This window comes from Chelonia mydas, chromosome 2 (genome assembly GCF_015237465.2).
Source record: "Chelonia mydas isolate rCheMyd1 chromosome 2, rCheMyd1.pri.v2, whole genome shotgun sequence".
Taxonomy (NCBI): Eukaryota; Metazoa; Chordata; order Testudines; family Cheloniidae; genus Chelonia; species Chelonia mydas.
The window spans coordinates 217,474,916-217,479,563 of NC_057850.1; the positions used below are offsets into that span (position 1 = coordinate 217,474,916).

General features: G+C 44.1%; 1 protein-coding gene across 1 annotated transcript; it reads right to left on the reverse strand.

The window, feature by feature from the left end:
* Positions 1-415: 415 nt before the first annotated feature.
* LOC114019593 lies at positions 416-3,984 on the reverse strand. The gene is made up of 2 exons (XM_037890706.1): positions 3,937-3,984; positions 416-1,622 (listed from the first exon to the last, which is right to left on the reverse strand). The coding sequence occupies exon 2, from the start codon at positions 1,605-1,607 to the stop codon at positions 1,008-1,010; it is 600 nt and encodes a 199-aa protein (XP_037746634.1). The 5' UTR covers positions 1,608-1,622; positions 3,937-3,984; the 3' UTR covers positions 416-1,007.
* Between the last annotated feature and the right edge of the window lie 664 nt (positions 3,985-4,648).

A 4,648-nucleotide genomic window follows, 5' to 3' on the forward strand; every position in this document is an offset into this window, starting at 1 on the left:
GATAGCGATAGACTGGCAGAGGCTCCAGGATTGACCAGTCAATCGCGATTGACGGGTTGGTGACTACTGAATTGTATATAATTATGGATTAATATTTGTGGGCCGAGGCTCTGGGCTGCAGCCCCTAAAGTTCCTGTGTTAATCTGGCCCTGGTTGGAGAGCAACAGCATTGTGATACCCATCCCAGACCATAGGTGTGTGCAGCATATTTCATTAGGGTATGCACCCAGGGAATTTTTTTTTTAAACGGCAAACATTTATTGAATACTCAATCATAAAGGACATTATTTTTATTCCTCAAACAAACTAAAGAAACTAAAACTTAACTAAACTTAGTGTTTTTTAAATTAACAATTAAACTTTACTTAAAAAATACAAACTTAAAAAATGAAACAAAATACCAAATTTTTGCTGTAGTGATAACCAGGCGTATACAAAGATACAGTCAATTTGCATGATCTTTATCTTTAACCAGATAATGAACTAACCCAAATTGACCAAAACAGATTAAGTTTTCTTCATCTTCCTGTCCTAGAGAATGAGACGTCGCTCACCAGGTGTTATGGACTTAAATTCCTCAATCACATCATTGTAATTAACTGACGAAGCCAATTCTTGTTCAATGTACAAAATCATGAGTGAGTCGAGGCGCTGTTGGGACACTGTACTTCTTAGTTTGTTTTTTACATGTGCTAGTTTCGAAAAAGCTCTTTCACGTGAACAGCTTGTAACAGGTAAGACTGCAAAGCATTGAAAGATTTGTAAAAGGACTAGAACATGGAAGACCGATCAGATTCCTTTAGTCATTCACGCCACTCTCTGGTGATGTCTGTAGTGCTTCCTTTAGGAACAGATCCGTCATAACCCCAAAACAAGCCGACTTCAGCTTCCAACTCATCCAAGGACACTTTAAATTTGTTGGCAAGGATTCTCATATCGTCCCTGCCAATGTTCAAGCTCAGCAGTTTTCCCATTGCAGTCACAATTTTACAAGTCTCCTGTTCAAATCACTGGTCAATGCCGGTAATCCTTGAGTCTAGGAGTGGGTAAAATGAAGTTATTCTCTCCTGCTCCTCTTTTGTATCAAAGTGATGCTGGGACTCAAACGCGTCATCAATACAAGTGGACATTTTTCTCTTCTTAACTGGAGGAATCAATATATCATTCTCTACACACATTTTCACACTGTCATTGAAAATAGATTGAAAATATTCTGGGCCACTTCTCATTGCAGCCAAAGAGTTACACAAGCTTTTCACCCCTGTCATTGCAGTAAGTAAGTTGAGATCTGGAGCGTGAAGAGCCTTACTCACTTTTACCACCATCTGGAGAATAGGGTGCATCATATGAAGGGCAAAGATGAACTTTAATGAATTTAGTTCATGGATAAGGCCCCTGGCTTTTATTTTAGCGTCAGCAAGGCGAGTTGTTTCGATAATCTCTTGTAAAGCTTGTAAAATGATGGAGTAGTTTTGTTTTACAGCAGTCACTGCTTCTGCTCTGCATGCCCATCTTGTGTTTGACAGGGACTTCAAGGTCTTCAACTGGGATCCTACTTCTTGTGAAATCTTCTCTATTACTGCATGTCGCACAGGACTCCCCTCCATGAAGACATAAAGAGTCTGAACAACATGAAAAAAATCAGACAGTTCTGTTTTGTTTACTTGCAGTGCATGCATCTTCTAGGACGAGGTTCAAACAATGCGCATAGCAGTGTACATAGAGTATTTCACCGTTTCTTTCTTTACATTTCATTTGAACTCCCACAGTACATCCAGACATAGTAGATGCACCATCAAAACAGACAGACATCACTGATGACCAGTCAATTTTAAGAATGCCAAGGACGTCACTTAACTGGTCAAAAATAGACTGAGCATCAACTGTTAATAGTCTCTGAACAGACACAAAATGTTCAACTGGACTATGTTTTTCATTATCAAAATACCGCACCACAATGGACATCTGTTCATAGTGTCCACAGTCAGTAGTGTCGTTGGCAATTATTGAGACCATTTTCCCATTTAGTGAAGACACGATCTTTTGTTGCACAACGTTGTGCAAGGCTACAATTAAATCATTTTGGATGCGATTAATCAGATAGGTAGTGTTTCGAGGAGATTGTTGCACATGCTTTGCCATTACGGGATCATATTTTTGGAGCATATTGACAAGATTTAGAAATAAACCTCTCAAAACTGTCAGCTTTTTCATTGTGACCCCTGAATGGTCTCCCAGCTTTTGCCAAACACAGAAAAATGTCAATCAGTTGCTCCATTACACTTCGGTTATGGCACCGTTCTTCTTCTTGTTTAGACAGATAAGCCTGCTTGCCCTCATCCAACAATACATCAATAGGTTTCCCTTCATTAAAACTTGACCATGAAGAACAGCTTAACACATGAGATTTTGACAGTTGGTGGTTTTTAAAACATTTGTTAGCCCTATGCCAGTTTCTGAATTCCTTATCAATAAATGCTGGATCAGCGTGACCTTTGTTTGCTGCATCATTAGAGGAGATGAAACAGCAGTAAAAGCAAAATGCTGCGTCCTTTGATGGGCTATATTCTATCCACCTATACTTTTCATACCAATCGGACTGAAAAGTTCTTTGTTTATTCCCTATTTTACTTGTAGGAAACATACTCAATCTAGGCTGATAAGGACCTCTAGATAATCGAGACTGGCATTCTAATCTATTTTTTGGAATATCACAGACAGATGGAATGTTTGATGGCTTTAAATAGGAACTACACTGAACTAAGAGACAAAGTCTGTTTCTGTTGGTCATTACTCAGTTTACTGCATGCACTGGAACTGGTGGTGGCATTATCTTCACGTAAGTTCTTAACCGAGGAGTCCGAGGTATTTGCACTACTATCAGCACACTCATTATAATTCAGTTTGTCTGCGCCCTTTCTTATATTAACAACGAACTGATCCACATTTTAAAATTAAAAGGGGGTATCATACGATTGAATTAAAACATAAAGCCACGGGCTTGTTATGCTATTTCACTAGAATACACGCGACAAAGATTACAAACACTGTAGACACTGCACTGGGCATGCCTGACGCGGCCGCTTATATAGGTCAAAGAATTTTCTAAAATAATAGTCGGAGGGGGAAAGGAGGACCAATGGTAATGCGGTGTCGCAGTAGTGGGGATGCGTGCTGTGAGTGAACGCAGGCTTTCTATACATTTCTACAACATCTATATGACGCAATTCAGCACTTATTGCATAATACAACATAATACAACTGCATTCTGATGGTATCTTCTAGACTGAGCACTGAGTCCCATTGGGTAGATAGAAAGATTAACCTAAATAATCTATACAGAAGCCTGTGGAACCCCATAAAATTGGGTCCCTAATCCATGAACTATTAGAACTCATTTACAAAACTTTTCTTAAACATTACATTAATATATTGTCTCATACTATAGAATTAGAATTTATAATCCCTATTCCATGATGAGATATAATGTATCTTAATTAAAACTATCTTTAGATATGTTTTTCCTCAAAAATCCAATTTAAAGTAAAAAAATCTGATATTTTTGGTTTTTTTTAAAGTCATTGATTTTTATCCACCCTAATAGCTGGGCATGGTGGGGACAGGGGGGGAAGGATTGGTCCCTAGCTGGAGTAAGGCAGGGGCCGGGGCAAGAGCACACTAGGGCATGGGGGGATTGGTCACCAGCTAGAGTGAGGCAGGGGCCGGGGCAAGAGGAGCACAGTGGGGCATGGGGGGAGGATTAGTCTCTGCTGACTGGAGCAAGGCAGGGGCCAGGGGCAAAAGCACAGAGGGGCAGGAGCTAGCGTTGGTCCCTGGAGCAAGGGAGGGGCTGGGGGTAAACTGCAAGTTCAGCAGGGCTGCGGAGGGGGTAAACAGAATCCCCCCCATTCCTGCCCACATAGAGTGGGTACCTACCTTCTCCCTGGTTCTAGCCCATTCTCTTTGTCTCTCTTCGCACTCAGCTGAGGGTGGGGGTGCACTGAGTACAGGGCTGGGGATGCAGGGTCTGGGAGGGAGTTAGGGTGCAGGAGCAGGCTGGGGGTTGGGGTGCAGGGTCTGGCCAGGAGCTAGAATGAGGGAGGGGGCTCAGGGTTGAGGTAGGAGGTTGGAGTGTGGAGCGCTTACCTAGGGCAGCTCCTGTTTGGTGTGAGGGGTGCAGGTGGATATGTGGGCAGGAGGGTGCAGGACCTCTCCATTTGGTGTAAGGGGAGGGGTTGGGGATGTGGGGATGTGTGCAGGAGTCAGGGCACAGGGTGTGGGGGGCTGTGTGTGTGTGGAGGTGCAGGAGTCAGGGCAGGTTGTGGGGGGGTGCAGGAGTCAGGACATGGGGTGTGGGGGCTGGGTACGTGTAGAGGTGCAGGAGTCAGGGCTGGGGTGTGTGTGGGTTGCACGAGTCAGGGCAGGGAGCTGGCAGCGTGTGAGGGTGGGTGCAGGGGAGGTGGGCTGGGGTCGTGGGGGTGCTCCCAGCCCCCTGCCCTGAGCAGTTCAGAGCAGGGGGCTGGAGAAGGTATACCCCGATTCCACTCCCTGTCCCAAGGCCCTGCCCCCGCCTCTTCTCCATTTCCTCCTCCCTCTGCCGGGCACGCAGCCACCCCGGAGGCGGGGCGAGTACGCAGCACGCTGGCGG